This window comes from Oculina patagonica, chromosome 12, assembly GCF_052425735.1.
Source record: "Oculina patagonica isolate OP01 chromosome 12, crgOcupat, whole genome shotgun sequence".
Lineage (NCBI taxonomy): Eukaryota > Metazoa > Cnidaria > Anthozoa > Scleractinia > Oculinidae > Oculina > Oculina patagonica.
The window spans coordinates 6,150,395-6,171,297 of NC_135769.1; the positions used below are offsets into that span (position 1 = coordinate 6,150,395).

The window sequence follows — 20,903 nt, forward strand, 5'->3', positions numbered from 1 at the left end:
TTCTCATCCCAGAGGCAATGATCTTTTGACTTCTGACCTCTGGTTGGCTGACAGGGCCATAAACAAAACGTACATAACTTAGGTATTGTACACTTTAAAGTGTACAATTCCAAGTTAGTAGGTTTTGAGTAGGCAAGAAAGCCAAGTTCAAGGAGGCTATGTGAAGTGGTGGTTCGACCTTCCGGATATAATATGCTAACTACCGAGCAGTAGTCTGTTCAGAAAGTCTGTTCTCATACCCAGAGGCTGCGATCTTTTTGGTCAGCACAAGTAATTATGACTTAAGAATCTGGTTGGCTGACAATCAAAAATTAACCCTCTACACATGCTAAAAAAATCTCACAGGGCAAGTTCGGCTTGTCACAGCCACCTACTCTTCCAGTTGCTGACGCCTACTTAAAACATTTTGAAATCCCTGCCGACTGTCGACCAATATAATTATACTACCTAAAATAAACATGATCCTTTAAAAGTACTAAAATTTATTAAAAGCACTGTTGAACATTACACTATCATAATGATGCGTACCCCTCTCCTCATAAACAAAATCTCCAAACTCAGCAGCACAGGACCATAAACAAAACTTACAATAATCTGGGTTATGTACTCGTAAAGTGTACAATCCCCAGATTATTGGACTTTGAGTTGGCAAGAAAGTGGAGTTCCAACAGGATGATGTGAAGTGGTGGTTTGATCTCTTTATAAATTATAATATGCTTACTACTGAACAAAAGAGGGAAAAAACCAAAGTCAGTTACATCCAAATGAAGTGATTTTTCTTGAACATGATATACACTGTAGTGTCTAACTTTTAGTTCACAAGCGTGAACAACCCTCCAAGTTGCAACCATTTTAGTCACCATGGCGACTAGAAGTTTGGAACTGGTGACTAAACTGTAGAGCAAGTCGCCAGCTTGGCACCCACAAGAAGACTGCTCCAGAGCTTGAGCAAAGTATCGCCTGAGCTGAAAATGCTTTGTGGGTCATGGATTGCTGGGGAAAATACCATAAAATCTCTGGGTTTTGTTAACTGATCTTTTAATTTTTTATTCTTTCGTTAAGTTTTTCCCAGAAGAAATTTCATGGTAAAATTTCATTTTATTCATGCTTTTTGTTACGTAGATTTACAAATAGTTAAATGTTTCGGCGACCAAAATTTGCCATTGGCGACTTAACCTAAAAAGGAAGTCGCCAAATGGCCACTAAGGAAAAAAGTTAACTTGGAGGGTTGGTGAAGGTAGAAACCATTTTCGTTTTGTTAATATATAGATTTAGGCAAGCCGAAAAGCGGAGCTCCTCATTTATTTAATTTTCACTGGAGCTTACAATGTTTTCATTCTAGTGAATAAGCGTCCAAAGTACTAATGTTTATGGCGGTTTATAGGTTCAAGACAAATTTAAATAGCTCACGGTTAAACCGAATGTGAGCAGTACGACAAAAATAATAATCTTAAAGCGGGGCAAAATCATTACTCATGGCACAAAAAATTACTTTAGAGTACAGTAAATTATCTGCTTTCTAGCAATAGAAAATAGTTTCGCGATCCTGTTATAGTTTCGCAGCAGTTTAGTAGACGCCACAATATCTATTACATTGATATAGGATATATTCAACGTAAATCGCTGAGTCTGTCGGAATAGCTCAATCGGTAAGGTGCCAGTCTGCGGATCGGAAGGTCGTGAGATCAAATCCCAGAGGGTCAAGTTTTTTTTTTCTTTTTTTTTTACCCCGTAGCAATAAAATGGTTTGTTTATTATATCAACCCGATATAGCTTTCGAATGCTCCTTCATGTACGATGCTGGCTTTACAGATAGACACGAAAGTCATCGATCGATTATGGCTCTCAATGTCCACTTTTTTGGCGGTCGATTACTTTCTACACGTAATTTTCAGCCACATTTTGTTTCATTGCTTCTTGTTTTTCTTTTCAAACCTCTTTAAATTTTAAAGGCCACATTTATACGGCCGCCCCCCACGTTTTTACAGAGAGCTATGGCCGCCATGGCCGCCATGTTGCGCAACTCCGTATGTACGCCGTACGTACGCGCCCGCGAACCATGTCGCTATCCATGTTGACCATGAAAACTCATTTCGATAGTGTTCCTTCTTTCATGGTTATGGTGCTACGCTTAGGAGCTCCGCTATTAACTTACTATTAAATTTTTAAAAGTACTAAAAGCCCTTATGACACTACTACCTTCCCACAAACAAACTCTCTAAATTTAGACTCACAGTGCCATGAACAAAACGTACATAACTTAGGTATTGTAGACTCTAAAAGTGTACAATTCCTAAGTAAGTAGGTTTTGAGTTGGCAAGAAAGCCGAGTTCAAGGAGGTTGACAAAAAGTAGTGGATTGACCTTCCTGATATAGTATTTAAGCTACAGTACATGTAACTTCTGAGCAAAAGAGTATAGAATCAATCAGTCCATTCTCATCCCAGAGGCAATGATTTTTTTGACTTCAGACCTCTGATTTGGCTGACAGGACCATAAACAAAACGTACATAACTTAGGTATTGTAGACTTTTAAAGTGTACAATCCCTAAGTTAGTAGGTTTTGAGTTGGCAAGAAAGCAGAGTTCAAAGAGGCTGATGTAAAGTGGTGGTCTAACCTCCCTGATTTAACATGCTAACTACTGAGTAAAAAGGGTCGTGTAAAGAATCAACCAGTCCATTCTTGTCCCCAGCTCTAGGCTGAGATCTTTTTGGTCAGCATCAAGACTTCAGCCCTCTGGTTGGCTGACAATTAATAATTAGCACTCTGCACTTTCTGGCCCTATGCCCACTTAGGGCTTTGGTCATAAGTCAAGTAAGTCACTCTGCACAGGCTTAAATATTAGAGCCAGTGAATCTCTCCCCCAGTAGGGACTACATGTCTAGCACCCTCACAATTAGGGCTGTCATTAAGGTTTTAAGCAGCTGTTACATTGAAGTTATCGCTACTTACATTTTCACCCATAACATTGAGTGAACACAGCCCGAATAAAATTATGTGTTATGGGTTACAGCCCTTAACTACAGCCCTGATAATTATAAGTATGTCTGGCATGAAGAGAAATGATGATGATGATGATGATGATGATGATGATGATAATGTATACAGTAACTGTAGTAACCAAAGGGATATAGTACACCATTACGACAATTACACATAAGTCACAAAGTTCAAGCCAAAGTGTACAATTGTAAGTGACTGTGTGCTGATTGCTACATGTACTTTACCTCTCCTAGAAGTTCCAGCTTAAGATCTTTGACTTCAATGCTACCATCCATTAGTTCTTGCCTCTCAAGAAGTAACATGAATAGTCGGCCATTCATATCACCCAAGAGATACCGTGAGCCATTAGCGTCAATCTTACCATAGCAAGTGATGGTACTTTGCTGCAATAATGACAAAGAGATGAGAGCTGCAAATCGTATTTTATGTTAGACATGTGTAGGCAAGACTGACTTTGAGAGGTGCAGTGACTCAAAGCTATCGAGCTCTGGCCAGGATCATTGTGTTGCAAGACTGGCTTTAGCTTCACAGTGCTTCTCTTAGCCCAAGAGTAACAATTGCTACTGGTGTATTGTTACAACAACCTGACAAAGTGCCTGGACGGTAAGCTGAGGAGGACTAGCATCCCACCCAGGGAAGTGCTGATACCTGGGGGGGTGTCTTGATAATCATTGTTTACAATCACACCTCATTGAAACGGCAACTTTGTCACTATGATGTCCTTGTTATTAAAGCCACTTTCTTTTGGTGGTAGATTAACAGACTGCTGTATTATACTCAGTATTACAGTGTATGTGTAACTGTAAGATAATCTTGTTTACCTTCAAAGCAGGAGGAGCAATAGCATGATAATTAGCTCCTTTGTGGTAAGTTATAGATTCTTGTCCAATAATGAGAGCCCCGCCTAGTGGTTCTGGAACTGAACATCAATTATTGACCATAAAATTATTGCACATGAAGAAAATAAACTATTTGTTTGTTTTTTTGTTTGTTGGTTGGTTCAATATAATTATTCTATTCAAGTACATCCAATTAGCTAAAGCTACACTGTAGTTTGAATAGAGCCATATTTTACACATTGATGCCTAACAAGGGAATTGTTTTCTTATAGCTGTTAATTTAATGTACATATACAATTGATTATATTTCCAGAAGCTGTAAACCTGTTCCTTCTTGCATGCATTTTACCTCACATAACTCTAAATGTCCGCATGTATTTATTTATAATAACTGTTCATGAATGTGACTTGTCAGTAAATCTACGCAGTTCAAAAGTAAGTTAAAATGTACAGCCTTACCCACACAAAAAAAGAAAACTTAATTCAACTGAACAGGGCCATAAACAAAACTTACAATAACCTAGGTAATGTAAACATAAAGTGCACAATACCAAGGTTATTGGATTTTGAACTGGCAGGAAAGTACCTTGACAGAGCGTCGGCTGAAATCAGCCGACTATCAGCAGATATGTTGACTGACTGTTGACCAATATTCTATATATAGTAAACAAGATCCTTTAAACATACTAAAATTAATTGGTTTTCACTAGCGACGCAAGTACGAGCGCGAGAATAACAGCTCTTTTTTCACTGTGAAAATGGCTTCGACTCAAGCAAAAGCACAAACTCATTGCAGTTTTTTGTGCTTGTGCTTGCGGCAAGGACGAAAACAAGAATCAATTTGTTCTTTTTGCGTGATTGTGCCTATGCTTGCGTCGCTAGTGAAAACCAGGTTTAAACGCCCTTGACACGTACTACTCTCCCATACACAAACTCTTCAAATTCACAATCACAGTGCCACAAACAAAACTTACAATAACCTGGGAAATGTGAACATAAAGTGTACAATCCCCAGATTAATGTGTTTATGTTCGGCATTTGCAATTATCGCCTTAGCTTCCTCTAGAAACTTCTGTGGCATTTAACCCTTGTCGCCCCTCATGCTAGTCAATCAACACAACCATTTTTTGTGCTCTTACAGTACCTTAGTATTTTGTTTGCATTTAGTTTCTTAGGTTACGGTGTCTATATAACTTTCTCTTGGAAGTGATGGTTTGACCTCCCTAATATATATTGTAATATGGTTACTACTGAGCAAAAGGGGCAAAGAAAACATCTGCACCAAAGCAGTTACATCCTAATGAAGTGGTTTTCCTTGAATATGATATACAGCTGAAGAGTGACTAAATTTTAGTTCACAAGGTAAAAACCATTTTTGCTTTGTTACTAACTTACTATTTTTAAAGTACTATTAAAATTATTGTAAAGCACTTGGCATGTAGCACCCTCCTACAAACTCTCCAAATTCAGACTCACAGGGCCATAAACAAAACTTACAATAATCTGGGTTATGTAAACGTAAAGTGCACAATCCCCAGATTATTGGATTTTGAACTCGCAAGAAAGTCACGTTCCACCAAGATGTAAAGCCATGATTTGACTTTCCTAATAATTATTACAGTACCGCCTGGAATCATATGCACATTGGCACGCGTGAAGCTCGAGGGCAGAACGCGTGAATTGCACGCGGGAGGAACGAGACGAAACCGCGCGGTTCACGAACGAAACCCGCGCGGTTCACGAATGAAAACCGAGGTCAGAATTTCATTTCGGTCAAATGGACGAAAGGCCGACACAAAAGGATCTGTCGGCTATTGTTGTTTTTATTGTTTTCGTTTCAATGGGTTTTTTCTCACATTTACCACTTGCTTACACCGTATTCAGCAACGAAATGCAAATTTCTTTTAAATAGTTTTTATGGGATTACCGGTGAATTTTTGTTGAACTTCAAGATCTTCACGGGTTCGTATTGAATGTTCCGTGCGTGCTAGCATGAGAAGCTTTTGAGACGAAACTTGTCGCTTCGCGAAATAATTAATTTTTTCAAAAATGCAAAACGTGAATGAAAACATCGAAATTAATGAGGCCTGTAAAAGCACTTCTCTCGATTCATTCATCCGAAAATGAAGGAAGCGAAAATCTTTTTGCAGCCGCGCCAAGGATTTCTTATCTTCAAATGATCTGACAGATCGACGCCTGTGTGTAAATAAAGGTCGCAAAGGTCACGCTTGTCATGTTTTCTTGCAATGTCTAGTTATGAAAACGAACGTATTTAAAGTCTGTTACTTAACAAGGTGAGCGTTTATTAAGATCGAATAAAAGTTTCACAGAAGATTAAGAAATCAATGACATTTATTTGCGGGGAATCTGTTCTCTTTCGAGCGACAAATGCCGACAATTGTCGGCTTCCAATCCACCAAAAGTTCATTTGCCGTTCAACTAGATTTTTGCCGATAAGAATTATTTCGCGCCGATCAGAATAGCTATTTACGGTCAGTTCTAAATTTGACGTTGGGTTCGTGATTTTCGGCTCGATGGTAGTCAGAAACAACTACAAAGAACATGAATCCTGTCTCGCCATTCCAGACATTCGGTATCGATGAATAAACTTGACATTTCGCAGCTTTTCGGCAATTGACAAATTGTGTTTTCTGCAACAACTTCCCGACAGTTCTTTCTTCGATCTCCAACCCATCTACATCTTGTAATTCCCTGACCGTTTCAGAAATTTTCTTTCCCTTCTTTAAGAGTCCTAAAGAAGAACAAACATTTTCGCGCGCGACCAAGCTGAGCAAAGTTGATCGATTTCTGAGAAGTGTCAAACAACGCGTGCTATTCGATTACATAACATTGCCACGTGAATGAACGAGCGCTTGCGTTGCACGTTTAGATTTTGTATTTTTTAAAATCTCATATCTTGTGCCGATAATTTTCCTTCTTAGGGTTTGATCTTTTTTTATTTTTGATTGTAAAACTTTTGTGACATCGTGCGGAAAACTACCTAAAATATGTCGGTCGAATGAATATGCAAAAATTCAACTGGTTGTGTCCGGCAGTCTCTGATTAAAAAAATTGCAAAGGGACAAGAAAACCGGTAATAAAATGAATTTGAGTGCAAGCAGGCGAAATAATATTTACTTGTCTGATAAAAAACAGAACAAATAAGACAACGCGAGGACAAGTACGCGTCAACATATGTTTAACTATGCAAATCTTGAATGAAATTAATCGAAGCGTGAACAGCAAACAACTTTTGATAGATTTTCGATTTAAAACTCGTCAACTCAGTTTGTAGCTGCGGTTTATAGTACATTTAAAACAGGGCAAGAAATAATCCTGTGATATTTCTATGTTTAGGCGAATATTGAAAACGTTCTCTTCAATGTCGCACGTTTTTCGCAGGCGGCGGGATCAAAATGTTATTCCGGGTTATTCCGCTGATTTTTTGGACGAACCAGCGTTCTCTTTTGTTTGTTGTGGTTTCCGATCAAATCTCTTGGGTGACGGTGTCAAAAACCTAACAATGAAGAGCAACAATAAAGCTAACAAAGGCAATTAAAAGCACGAAGACGCGGCTTTGAAGAACGCGTGATTCCCTCGGTTTCGTCTCGGTTTCGTCTCGTGCTTCGTTCGTTCCTCCCGAGGTGGACGCACGGGCAAACCGCGTGCACTACCCGCGCGTCCACCTCGGGAAACCCGCGGCTGATGTGCATATGATTCCAGGCGGTACTGTATGCTTACTACTGAGCAAAGAGGCAGAGGAAATGTCTATGAAAGCAGCAACATCCGAATAACGTGGATTTCCTTAAACAGTCATTAGTTACAGTAACAACCCTCCAAGTTTATTTTTTACCTAAGTGGCCATTTGGCCACCGACTGCTTAAGTTTGGTCGCCAGTGAAAAATTTTAGTCGCTAAATTAAGCTAACGCTTTCAATCCTTCTTCTCAATTTTAGTCGCCAGTCTGGCGACTTCAGTTCCAATTTAGTCGCCAGCTCCAAAATTAAAATGGTCTTAACTTGGAGGGTTGAGTAACTATCGGCTAGTTCACATGGTAAAGATTGTATTGTTATTTCTTACATGACTGTGTAGTTATTTAACAGTACACTGGTCACAAAGCAGGGTTGGAAACTAAAATTTCGGAGCACTCGCCATCTGGGCGAGTGACCTTCAAGTTGCACTCGCCGAGATCAGTTTTCACTCGCCCAGTTTCTAAAGAGAAAATTTAGCCCCCCTCCGCCCACTTATAAAATGTACAACTTAAATTTTTAATCATTTTTTATCACGCTTTGTTACCGTGGTGGTCGATCGCGATACAGACTGAAATTTATTTCTTCAACGAAAAATCGACAAAAATCGACCTTAAGTTCCACGATAAAAACACGAGCACACTTACTTCAAAAGTTGAAATGCAGTTTAATTTGATACGTATTCCTAAATTCCTGTAGTTTGCGTTGAAACTGTACAGAAACAGAGGCGGGAAAATAGCCATCTTGCCTTGTTTCGCGGCTCTGTGGACGAGTCAGTTTATTTATGACCAGAGGTATTACTTTCTACAAGCGCGTCCATCATGTAAAAATCACCAAACGGAAGCCATTTTTGTCTGTTTACGAACGCAAACACAGCCTTGTCTGCCTTGTTGGAGATTTCAAAATGTTGGAAAGCTATCGGCTTGTAGATAGTGTAGATTATTTTAAAGTGGAAAGTAAAAGGTAACCCTTATTTTGAATAATTTATTGAAAATCATACTCGCCAAAACGGGCGAGTGATCCGTGATTTGTACTCGCCCGACTGTTTTCACACTCGCCTGGGCGAGTGGGCGAGCGCTAATTTCCAACCCTGCAAAGTGACCAAAAGTAATTTATTAAATTAAGAGAGGAGAATGTGATATATATATATATTTTTTTAATTTGGTCCACCAGCTTTTGTCAACTTTGGCAAGTTTTTTAAAACCAATACCCAGGACCAATACCCCCCCCCCCCCCCACCAGAGGGGGGATTGGTGCGCCACTGTAGAAAGGGAGGGTTTAGGGTTTACTCTGATTGGCACATTAACAGTGTACAATGTAGCTTATTATCTGTACCTGCAATAACCCTCGATGCCTCCACCTCCACATTATCTTGTTTCCAAGGACCTCTGTTGAACTCTTTATCTCGGAGTATAATCTCATATGTTTTGACGTGGCGGCCATGAGGATCCTATCGAAAGAGAGAATAGACCTTCAGGGCTCAAGGAATAGTCAAAGGGGGAGGTTCCTTTCATTAATTTCACCTTCTTCTACTGCGTGAATATGCATGGACACAATGCAGTGATGGTTTGAAACGGAATTTTCCCCTTGTCAAGGATCAAAGCACAGAGCATCTTCAAGACATTTAAATAATTAATACACTGTACATACACTGTACTTTAATTACCGTGATCTTTCTCCAACATGTACATTACCTGATAAATAAAAACAATTGTAGGGACTTGGCAGCCATGAAGGAATGCAATGTCAATCACATGGAGTTCTTCAAGCCTAAACAAAAACAAACATTACTGTCAATTGATGATGAAATGAAATTAAAAAATGAAATTTGGAGCGTAGGAAAAAAGAGGGGGAGGTGCAAATAAAACTCTGGTTGTTTACCATTTACAAAGTATTTCCAGAAATTCTGGCTGGGAAGCAAATGGAACACAACGTTTTAGTTTATTCCACTGGAAAAGTTCCGAGAGGAACAGAACTTCTGAAAAGGTAGTTTTGCTTTCCTGGTGGAATAGTACGAAAATAAAAATTATGCATGTCCCATTTACAGTTTTGTATCTTTTACACCAGTTTCAGGCCATTTAGCTTTTACCAACATGCCAATTTTCATGGTTGGACTAAAACAACAGGTTCTTGGGGAAAAATTCAAATGCAACAATATTATTCCTGAAAGGAAATTCCCAACCAAAATTTGTTAATGTTTCCAACACAACACATGTCTTTGCTTTTTGCTTGTGCTTTTTAATTTATAATACACTTAATGTCCAATAAGTTAAAAAAGGTCAAAATTTATTAGCCTGACCTGATATTAAATGCTTTGAGTTCTTTGTTGGAGTCCAGTTCTAAAGGAATCACTTTAAAGAGTCCATCATAAAGTCGAAGACCAATCATACGGCACTGTGGATCTATAATACCAATCAAACCCGTGTCCGATGGTCTGCCAATGCGATCCTGGACATCTCCACAAGCTCTGGTAACAACATCGCCAGTCTCTGGTTTGTAACTAAGAATAAATACTCTGTATCTTGCTGTTAGAATAAATAAAAGGTCCTGGGGCTCATTCTACAACAAAACAAACAAAAATGCCATTCATTAATTTTAGCACATGTGGACAAAAGATTTGAGTAAATGGGTACAGCAGGTTGTCCTAAAAAAGAATCTGGAAACCAAGGTATGGGATCCTAAAGCATACTAGTCAAAAAAATTATGGAGGGGATTTCGACAAATTCCACCATTTTTAGATGACCAAGCAAAAACTTCAAATTTGTAGTCACGTTTTAAGACATATCGTAATTCAACATATGCCATAACACAAAATTTAATGTTATTATCCTTAGTCATCAGGTATCACACATTAAAGTAATCTTGCAAGTGCTGAGCCCAAGCAAGAAGAGGAAATCAGGGAACAAGGAAACCAGAAAAATTTTCCTGTTTTCCATATACTATTATTCACCATTCTTATGATACCCTTATTGATACCCTTCGGGCCATTCCATTTTATATCCTAACCCCCCCTGTTGACGAGTTTTTCTGAAGGGCTTTTGAAAGTCATTTCTGAGGGGGGTAGATCCGTCAGCATTCTTTGATCTTTCAAATATTTCTGAAGGGGTTAGAGGAAAAGTTGGCTTTTTTCTGATGGGCAGGGGTTTCAAAAGTTTTGAAGTAGGCGGCTGACCCTTTCATAGTAGGCGGCGTGACAAGGGGGGCCGAAGGCCCCCCCCTAGGGGGGTTTGGGGGCATGCCCCCCAGAAAATTTTTAAATCTAGAGGCCCGGAAATGCCATTTCCTGCATCGCACCAAAGAAAGTACAACAGATTAGTGACAACTATTTTTAGTTTTTCAGTGAAGTTTAAAAGGTACGTCACCCAAGAATATGAATTTGGAATTTTCATATATACCGTAAAAACTTAGCCGCCGAGATAAGCCGCACCCCAAAGAAAGAAAAAAAATAAAACGGATGCCCAGTTAGTAAAAAATGTGAAACACAATAAAGCAAATATTCCTCCGATGATGTGAGGATTACTAAACACATAAACGGAACACCAGTCACCCAATAGAACTATAGAAAAATTCATTCGCCCACCCACTACGCCGCACCCACCTGGACACCCCCAGGCCCCGCGAGCGCATCACGGACGAAAGGCGGGACCAAGATATCTCTTGGGAAGAAGAGCGCTGGAGAGGCGAAGCGAGAGGGGAGGAGATGTGAGGAATGTGGACCGCAGGAAAAAAATGGACCAGAAAGAGCGTCCAATCAGGGAGAAAGTGTGACCCAGGATTGTGGAAGGTCGAAAGAGGGGAGATGAGGAAAGAGGCGGCGAACGCCGGTTGCCGGCTTCTATTGAAACCCCTGGATGGGTTAGAAAAATCAGGGTTTTTTATCTTTTTTTTCTTAGAGGGTCAATTTTGACTTACCTCGTCAACAGGGGGAGGGGGGGGGTGTGGATGTAAAATGGAATGGCCCTTCCTTATAACTCAAAAAATAGTCAATTCTCATTCCTCTACCACCTCCCATAGCCTTCCTGCCCCCTTTCACCTTATGGTACACCCCTCCATATCCACATGTGAAGAAATAATCTTGCTAAAACATAAGCATGAGGATGCGGGTGCCTAGAAAAAAAATGCTTCTGTTTCACTTTAATACTCCTGCTTGCAAGATTATTTCTGCTTGCTCCTGTTTTGACTAGAATCATTTTTTGGCAGCCAGGGAAATGCTTCAAGTCTCAAGTGCATGTAAATTAGCAAATTTTGTACATTGTATACTTTGTTTTAAAGCAAAGTGTTCCAGCAATTCAGGCTAGCTGGCATGTGTGAATTTTGATAACTGTGCTTATTTGAAAAATAAAATTCAATAAGTCTATTTTTTTCCGGGATTGGAGCAGTGCAACTCAATAGGAAGGTCTAATGTTATCCTTGGGATTAGGTAGTAAGGAAGTTTTTAAGCAAAGAAGAGGGATGTTATAGATACCATTGCAAATAATGGCCCTTTGAAATTTCACGCAAGGAAATTATTTAAAATCGATCACATGGTAGGGGCTTTCAAGCTTGAATTAACCCTGCAAATTATCACGGAAAACAAATTGACGAAAAAGTATGTTTCAGAAAACGTAAGCATCACCCTAAAACTCACCGCAGGTCTGAAAAGTTCCATAACAGAAATTCGTCCATATATTCCAATGTCGAGATGAGGTCGCAAGCCCTCTGGAGTCACAACATGGATTTCCAGCCGTGTGTTCTTAGCAATGATCAAATTAAGATCATCTGCAGCTGTAAAATTGCCTACCACTGCTGCATTAACGGCTGTAGGCTTGTGTGCCGTCACTACATAGTTATGAGCCATGTTCTGTTCGGAGGAGAAGACTCGGAGATCTTTCACTCGACAGAACAAATATGGCGTCGAAGAGCACTCGAGAACCGCGAAAATACGCCACGAATAAGCAATCATGCAGCGGTATCTTGTTGAACATTGCTTACGTTATGTATGCGAAATGTAGAGCCTCGATCCCTCGAGGGGGGTGTAAATCCCATTACATTTCCCAGGCCCAAATTTTGCCCAAATCCCATTTCTCAGCCAATTGTTTTCACAAATTCTCTCAAATCCAAGTCCCAGTTTAATAGTTTCTTTGTTTATAATTATCAGTCACAGTGACCCAAATCCCATTGAAAATTCGCCAAAATCCCAGTTCCCAAATAACTTAAAATTTTAAGCAGCCGTTTTTACCGTTTCTTGTAAATGCAGGTGTAAATGTTATAACCTAGCTTTTTCCAGGCTCTCGGTTTTTGGGAGCGAATAACGGGGGGGGGGGGGGGGGGAAAAATAAGGCCCCCCCCCTCCCCCCCCCCTTTTTTTTTTTTTCCCCCCCCCCCCTTTTTTTTTTCCCCCCCCCCCCACCGCGGCCGTTATAACCATGTTTACATATCTTTTAAACCTTTCGTGAAAGCGCTTAGCCATCAAATAAGAACGCGCGTTCAATGCCGCTTTGGTAGCTTTTTATAACCAGTGCTTTCCGCGACGCAGAGTGGGGACTGAGACGAATTGAAGCATAATGCACTTTACACTCTACAGTCAACTTCCGCCTTGCGGACACCTCGCTATTACAGACACCCCGTTATTACGGACAGGAGCTTAAGACCCGGCGAATAAGAATTACTGAAAATAACTCCCGCTACTACAGATCGGACTCTCTCTATTGCGGACACCAAATCGTGGTCCCGAAGGTGTCCGTTATTATAGTGGAAGTTGACTGTAGATGTATTGAAATTCGAAAGCAGGGTTTCACAGTTGTTACTAAATTTCAAAAATAGCGTCCCACCAAAAGTAACTTGTTTCTGAGCGATTTTGCTTGTCGAAGACAAAAAAATATTACTAAAAATCATCTTTTTTTGGAAAAATCTAATTTACATAACAAAAAGTAACTTGACTTCTGCTTAAAAAAGAAACAGCGCAGGGTGACAGGTTTGCCATGCTCTGTTCTGATGAGGACAACTTTTACATACCACATCTACAAAACGTTCTGAATGAGAACCTCAAAATCCTCCAGCTTTCAACGACCCACAACCACCACCGACATAGCAACTTAAGAGTATCGCCATACCCTTTTTACCACAAATAATGAGACTGTAAAGGGCAAAGACTGATTACGGTTTGATTTTATTCAAAACAAGAATTTTAATTAAACTTAATCAGCGACGTCATGTACGGACACAGGCCAAGCTTACGTTTTTTCTGTCTAAAGTAGTAGATCTCTGAAATTAGAGGTTGAAAAACATTGCGAAACTTAGTTCTTTGTGCTTTGTATTAAGTACTGAGATCTCTTTTTACAAAATTGAAAATGGTGTACATTATGTATACAAGAAACGACCGTTATATAAATTTGTTGTATTGAAGTAAATATTCTTTATTCGATAACATCGTATTAAGTGTATACCTGTATAAGCTTACCTTTGCATATGGAATAAGGCAAAGACGCGTTTAGGGTTAAGGACTTCTGCATTGTAGTGTAAGATTGTTGTACGTAGCCTTAGCCTTAAGTAATATTTTTAGGTGTCCCCTGTTAGTAGAGAGATCTTCCCTCGGCTATTCAGTTTACAACGACACATGAATAAAGATTTTATCATCATTATCATCGTCATCATTATCATATCATCATCATCATCATCATCATCATCATTTATGTTGGATTAAAAAAATGAGCGTCCGAATATATCGTCCCGTTACGCGTTTTGGACAAAAGTATTTAATGGAGTTTATATAAAGTTGTTATATTATGTCTTCTTGAAAAGCAGTCTCCAACTCCTTCCTTTTGTCACTGACAGAATGTGGTCTTCTTTGCGCAGTCGCGATCGACGATCCTTCTAACGCGGGATCTACTCGGTTCGACCTGCGACTTCTTCCGCAGCAGGCGCAAATCAGGTCCCAGAGATGTTTTCGAATTACACTGCTCTGTAGAGCGTACACAACTGGGTTAATAGTTGAGTTGAAAAACACCAGGGCGGACGCGATGTTGAAATGAATCGCTCGTAACTGGATAGCACCGGTGAAGCCCAAGAAGTAAATTGTCAGTTCAGGAACCCAACAAAGTGCATACACGATTGTTACAGCAATGACAAGCTTGGTGACGCGTTTCCGGTAGCGCAGCAAAGCCACCTGGGTAGCCTCGCTTTCTTGGTTTGTAAACCACAATCGGTGCACAACACGGGCATATAGGAAGCCCATGACACCCAAAGGCATAACCCCGGCCACGAACATCCACCCGACAGTGTACACATTGGCATAAATTTCCTTCGACCAGCTATGAGCGCAACTTTTTATCTCGTTGTTGTAAACTGTTATAAAAAATCCGACTCCGGACCATAAGAGAGAGAGAACCCAGCTTACGATCGCAAAAATGACAATCTTTCTTCTTGTCAGTTTTCTTTGGCTGTGGGGAAACATGACAGCGTAGTAACGCTCGATTGCTATGGCAACCAGTGTGAAGACAGACGTAACCGCACCCACCCACCCACCCTGGGACACCACCCGTGACGAGCTTGCATAGTAAATCCCCAGTCCGGCCTATTGGATGTGTGAGAGTCGGTGTAACGATGAACTGTATCCCGAAGAACACACCAACAAGGATGTCTGCAACAGCAAGATTAACTAGCAAATAATTCACGGGCGTCTTCATGGATTCGTTCTGCAGGATCACAAGAATAACGAGGGTGTTTCCGACAAGATCTACTACCACCATCATTGAGAAGACTATGGCGAAGCCGATGTACATCGTCGACATGTTTTGTTTAATTTCCGTCTCTTTTGGGACCTAAAAAAGCAATAGATAAATCAAAACAAACATCAACACAATACCCAGACGTTTTTCCGCTGCTTGGCTTTGCCCTGAAGTAATGAAATTCCACCAGAAAATTACAATACGTCTTCGACCGCAACAGCAAATGAATGAAAAAGTCCCGATTTTCAAACAGAGTTCCCCGACATACCTTGCCGCTTTAGTAAAAACGTTCTCTCTAAGAAGCAAACATCTTGGCTTATTTCTTATTCGTTTCAAATTTATGGATTTATGGCCCGGTTTAGCATGCCGCACACAAATCTTTTTTCTTTTCCTCTCAGACTCAAGCTTTCAGTGCTTTAAGGGAGCCTAGAGTTATATATATATATAACTTATATATAATAGGACATTAATAAGAACTGAAAAAAGTGAAAAAGTCCTACTGAGAATGATTTGAAAATGAAAGTTTTCAAAACACCTGTCTTGCCCCTAAACTTGATGTAGAGGTTCATTTACATTCAAAACGATACTGTTACAACATTCAAGTGTTCCGAACTCCTATGTGTCACAGTCATTATGGACACAAAATAATCTGTATAAACAATCTATATAAACTTCATTTTTCAAATTTGACATCAAGCAGTATATCGCATGACAAATTTGTGCGAATATTGAACTTTTCAACAGATGTCACCGTGTGCTTTTCAATGGTTGCAAAAATTATGATAGACTATTCGATTACCACCCATTGATGAATTAGCTATGAATTCATTTCTAAATCGAAATAGCCTGGAATTTTGCAATAAGCATAACTATAGCACAGCATAAAATCACTGATATATGCATTAATATTTCATCTTGAATCTCAGTACGTCAGTTTTAATTTGTTTTATAAGCCTTTCCGATAGCGCCATATTTGTTCGTTATAATACGTCTGATGAAAAACGTAATTTTAATAACAATAAAATCTAGTAAGTTGGGTTCATTACTACTTCTATATTTTGTGTTGTTGTGTTCTTAATTTTTGCATTCTATTTTCTTTTATTCCATTATGTATTCTATTACCTCTACTGAAATATATACTGAAATAGGAAATGGCGATCGTGTTAAAGCCTGGTCCACATTTAACATAACGAGGTAACAGCGGCTTAGCGGCAATGTCACGCAAACGCAAAAAAATTACCTTACTCTATCCGCAGGCTAGGGTTCGCATATTGAGTACTTTCGAAATCTTTAAAAATCTTTCAAACGTTTCACGTTTCGTGTTTGCAGCGTGACTGAACAACACAAGCATTAAGAAAAATACTGATATTTTCTGTATGTCGTTATGTTCATGTTGTGACATCGTTATGTCACTAGTGTGATTCCGGCTTTTCATAGCATGATTCGAGCCTCAGTGATAGAAACATAGGAGACATTTTGGGAGCGTGAATTCGATAGTTTATGTAAACTCCAGCCGCCAGGCCAGGGTTTGCCTATTGAGTACTTTCGAAATCTTTAAAAATCTTTCAAGCGTTTGCATCAAGGTAATGTAAACATAACGCGACATTTTTTTAATTCTTGATAAAATAAACCCAACAAAATGCAATGATGCGTCATAACTGCGTTTACATAGCCTCGTGTAAAACGTCTTGACCTGGACCAATCAGAAAGCGCGCTACAAGGCCAAAATTTTAAATCTTTTGGATTTAAGAGATGCAACTCACTTAGTTGTCCCTGATAGGAGGGCTACCCTCTCATCTGAGCCATATTTGATTGAGCGTTACGTTTAGATATGAGAAACGTTGTCCTGCCAACCGAGCCAAAAATTAGCCCTTCCGGTTTCACGTATGCTTTGACTGTCCAGACTTTTCCCTGACAGCCGAGTTCAAAATGGCCAAAGTGTTAACATTGAAAAACGTTGGCTCGCCCCCAAGGTCACCCTACCTTCAAAGCGAATGACCCTCCGTCGAGGGTCACCCTGTCCCCCGAGCTAACTTTGCGAGTTCTCGTGTGAAAAGCTCTCTCGCTCGGAGTAGCACTGTACCGAGTAATGAAGGCTAAGACAAGAGACCTATTATATCCCTTGTAAGCGTGGGAAAGGACAGTCGAATTCCTGTTTCATTTGTCTCCTTGATTTCGAGCTCCTCTTGCCTCGTATAGAAGTGGTCGATGTTAAGGCCGTCCCCATTTTTCTCCGTTTACCGTCGTTCGACCCCCCCCCCCCCCCCCAAAAAAAAAAAAAAAAAAAAGAAACTCATGCATGGATGCTGGAAGTTCGCAAAGAAGCGTTGGTGGTTCATCTTTTTTTCACTTTTGTCAGCTCAGTTTAACCACGAAATCGATCTTAAAATATATTTTTGGCTCGTGGCCTGTTTAAAAGTTGTAGAATTATTTTTTGAATGGCAGCATATCGGAATAAAAATTAAACTCAAACATCTCTTACCGATTTTGTCAAGTGCAGATGCAGCTGAAAAGGTACACTATGCCGTCAGCGAATGAAAGTCGAGTAAATCTCCAGAACATGAGCAAACATAGACTGATCTTTCTGTGCAAAATAAACTCGTTTATCGACAAAAGCTGGTCACTAATTGATCACACATTTCATGGTTGTCTAGGTAGTTTGCGGATAATCGGAAAGAATTTATCACCACAATACAAAAGGAGACCATTACTTCTTTCAAAGGAAGTGGATATCACCCAATTACCTTTTGAAATGGCTTGAAAGAGATTTAATTAACGATGTCCGTTTTGCTGAAAAAGACGGCTTTTAACACGTTTGGTCTGATCTTATAAAACAAAAGATGTATGATAAAGGAAAATCAGTTTTAAATTAATATCACCTACAGCCTTAACCCAAATCTCAGGGATGATTGTTTGGTAGCTTGTGCTCAATCGACAAGAATTTAATATTGAAAAACAAAAGGTTCTTTTCTTTTACTTTCAAATACAGTGAATATTTTAGTTATCTTAGGGAATGACCTGAAAGGGATATTATAAGTCTCTCCTAGCTGAAAACTTCTTTTTTTACTCTTGATAATCTTTCGAAATAAAAAAGATTGATATGCAAATAATCAGTTTAGTGTCGTCTGCAGTAATAAATTAAAATCTCAGCGATATTTGTTTAGTTACTTGTGATCAATTGACAACATCTCAATTATTGCGACTTTTTCATTTTAATGGAGCGGATAAACTGTATTTATAAATGGAAGTCTTACAATTGACACGATTGAAATGGAAGTTTTAGAAGAAACGAAATTAAAGAGTGCGACACTAAACGTCTATCTTCAATGATGAACAAACCTTGCAAAGAATTAGTAAACACGTGACCATCGCTTGTGGTCAAATTGATAAGATGGTAGGGACAGACGATAAATTATTTTTATACTTGGTGGACAAAGACTCACCTCTGAAAATATGTTGCAACAGGATGGCCAAACGATTGCAACATGCTGTGCGCAACAATGTTAACGTTGGGATACGTTGCGTTGAAATGTTGCGTGCGTTTGGCCGGGGCTTGATGGGTTTTGTGTACCCTGGCAGCAACCTCGTTCCCAGGGCGCTTTTTCCTTTAGATCGGGAAAAGCGCCCTGGGGACGAGGCTGCCCTAGTAGATTTTTCTAAAAACCTGGCGAACAACCAGGTTTCACCAGGTCTGTTACAAAGGGGTGTTACCAGGGACAACTTTTCTCTAGGTAAACAGGCCCTGATGAACGCAGAACATTTACAAAGTGTGGCACTTTTTAGATGCAAAATGAATGCCACGTAAACGATATATCAACTTTGCAGTCTGAAGTTCCGAATGGATAGTTTATAAATCTTATTCGTCACTCACGAACAAAATTCCTTATATGAGTCCGCTAAATATCAAACATTTACCTGTAATGTTTTTCAGTTGTTTGGTGATGCGACCCATATGATTGCAATGTTATTTATAGCTATCTCTTTTTGTTTATTTACCTTTAAAAAATAAGCTTAAATAGTTAGTTTATTTTAAAAATTTGCTCGATAATTTGATGTATTTTATACAAGCATCATTCAACATTATCTTCCGAGGGAAGTAGATTTTTTGTCAATTGCATGTCAAGTAAAGGCCGTTTTCTATGTAATTGAAATTGTACAATCGATACGTACTCATTCACCGTCAGCGAGAGTGGCAAATACTAGCAGCTTCGAAAATTGCAACCAAACTTAGTTTCGTAGATATTTAAAACAGAAGTGCTTATTGTAATTGGAGGAGGCCTTTAGTTACCATAGCAACACATTTGATTTCATAAACAGTCTTAAAATGCAATTCAGCAACAGCTACAATAGCTCGATCATAAAAAGTACAGTGTATTTTGACGTTTTCGTATTGAACTGAGAAACCCATTTTGGCATTTTGTACATAGATGACGATTTGCTGATTCAGACCGTCACAAATTTCAAAATATTTAGAAAATATTTTTTTACAAAACAAGTGATAATTCATAGGGGAACTCAAATAAAGTTAATGTTTAATGAGTTCTATCAACCGGATTGATTGATTTATAGAAAGGTTTGCTTAGATTTTCTCACCCGAATTATATTAGTAAGCATCGACAAAGACAATCAGTGAAAAAATCCGATGAATAAAATTTGTCCTAGTAAATGGCCCAGCTCACAACGAGTCTCTCGTAGCTCAGTTGGTTAGAGCGCCCAACCGGTATTTGGGACCGGAGGTCATGGGTTCTATTTCCGTCGGGGACTCAGATTTTTTTCTTTGTCCCACGCTCGTATCATGTTGAAAACTTTCTTCACCAAAATTTGTCCTGTTTGTCTTCATTCTGTGCTGAAGTTACAAACTGTTGCCTTATTTGCGTCAAGTCTGTCCCAAAAAAACATAGCCTTACAATTCTTCTCTAATGATAGTTTAGGATTTAGAATTTCGATGACGCCAAATGTAAACCAGCAAAACGTTTCAAAACAGACGTCGTTTTTTTAGAAAAAAAAGGCTATTGCAGTTATATTTAATATATATATATATGATATATTGCTGTTAAAAAAGGCTCACCTTAAATAAGACTGTTGAACTTCCAGAACTCAGTTTTAATTGATCGGAACTTCTAAATGACGCACGGAAGAGTGTTCGTCTAAATCTTCAGTAGCAGTAACAGTTGTTCGCTATAATATCCCAGAATTGTACATGTAGACAAAATAATTAAAGGTAATCACAAAGTGTAATTGTCAGAAAAACCTTTGTGTACCTTTCAGCTAACGATAGTACGGTGGTGAAACAAAATGTACGTCAGTAAAAACTGACATCATTTTAATAGTCTTTTTAAAGTGCGTATGGCATTGAAATGTCTTTGCATGAATACCGCCACCCATAAAAAAAATAGCATCCATTCCATTGTGCTGCCTGACACTCAAGAATATTCTACCTGAATTTGCAATCAAAATTACACAAAAACTTAAATTAGCGCCATAAAAAGCTTCCGGAAATTCTATTTTGTTTTTTGTTATAATTAATACGATGTATATCACTTAAAAGTGAAAAATAGTAAAGCAGGAAGTTTGCCCTAGGCTAATATTTTTTTGAAAAAGCGTATG

General features: G+C 39.1%; 1 protein-coding gene and 1 pseudogene across 2 annotated transcripts in view; both read right to left on the reverse strand.

Moving 5' to 3' along the window:
• LOC144631709 (DNA damage-binding protein 1-like) overlaps positions 1 to 12,503 on the reverse strand; it is a 49,334-nt gene extending 36,831 nt beyond the window's left edge. Inside the window, exons 1-6 of the mRNA XM_078490227.1 lie at positions 12,218 to 12,503; positions 9,890 to 10,149; positions 9,285 to 9,360; positions 8,926 to 9,040; positions 3,825 to 3,922; positions 3,228 to 3,386 (exon numbers count right to left, since the gene is read on the reverse strand). Coding sequence (XP_078346353.1) covers positions 3,228 to 3,386; positions 3,825 to 3,922; positions 8,926 to 9,040; positions 9,285 to 9,360; positions 9,890 to 10,149; positions 12,218 to 12,427 — 918 coding nt within the window. The 5' untranslated portion in view covers positions 12,428 to 12,503. The remainder of the gene's footprint in view (positions 1 to 3,227; positions 3,387 to 3,824; positions 3,923 to 8,925; positions 9,041 to 9,284; positions 9,361 to 9,889; positions 10,150 to 12,217) is intronic.
• Positions 12,504 to 13,711: 1,208 nt separating this feature from the next.
• LOC144631825 (QRFP-like peptide receptor) lies at positions 13,712 to 15,853 on the reverse strand (annotated as a pseudogene). The gene is made up of 2 exons (XR_013566802.1): positions 15,565 to 15,853; positions 13,712 to 15,389 (listed from the first exon to the last, which is right to left on the reverse strand). The product of XR_013566802.1 is annotated as a QRFP-like peptide receptor (transcript).
• Positions 15,854 to 20,903: the final 5,050 nt, after the last annotated feature.